The sequence below is a fragment of the Pteropus vampyrus genome, unplaced genomic scaffold, assembly GCF_000151845.1.
Source record: "Pteropus vampyrus isolate Shadow unplaced genomic scaffold, Pvam_2.0 Scaffold336, whole genome shotgun sequence".
NCBI classification, from domain to species: domain Eukaryota; kingdom Metazoa; phylum Chordata; class Mammalia; order Chiroptera; family Pteropodidae; genus Pteropus; species Pteropus vampyrus.
The window spans coordinates 2,216,207-2,216,687 of record NW_011889117.1 but is presented as its reverse complement, the minus strand read 5'-3'; the positions used below and the strand labels follow the sequence as shown (position 1 = coordinate 2,216,687).

At 58.8% G+C, this 481-nt stretch overlaps 1 protein-coding gene across 1 annotated transcript in view; it reads left to right on the top strand.

Moving 5' to 3' along the window:
• The first annotated feature begins 217 nt into the window (after nucleotides 1-217).
• Nucleotides 218-481, top strand: part of GDF5 (growth differentiation factor 5) — a 3,907-nt gene continuing 3,643 nt past the window's right edge. Inside the window, exon 1 of the mRNA XM_011378372.1 lies at nucleotides 218-479. Within this exon, the coding sequence (XP_011376674.1) occupies nucleotides 218-479 (262 nt within the window). The remainder of the gene's footprint in view (nucleotides 480-481) is intronic.

Here is a 481-nt window from a genome sequence, read left to right as displayed (position 1 = left end):
CTGGATACGAGAGCATTTCCACTATGGGACTGGATACAAACGCACACCCGGCAGACTTAAAGAGTCTCAGACAGAGGAGAAAGCCTTTCCTTCTGCTGCTACTGCTGCCGCCGCTGCTTTTGAGGGTCCACTCCTTTCATGGTTTTTCCTGCCAAACCAGAGGCACCTTCGCTGCTGCCGCTGTTCTCTTTGGTGTCATTCAGCGGCTGGCCAGAGGATGAGACTCTCCAAACTCCTCACTTTCTTGCTTTGGCACCTGGTTTGGCTGGACCTGGAATTTATCTGCACTGTGTTGGGGGCCCCTGACTTGGGCCAGAGACCCCAGGGGGCCAGGCCAGTATTGGCCAAAGCAGAAGCCAAGGAGAGGCCCCCTCTGGCCCGGAACATCTTCAGGCCAGGGGGTCACAGCTATGGTGGGGGGGCCACCAATGCCAGGGCAAAGGGGGCCACCGGGCAGGCAGGAGGCCTGACGCAGCCCAAG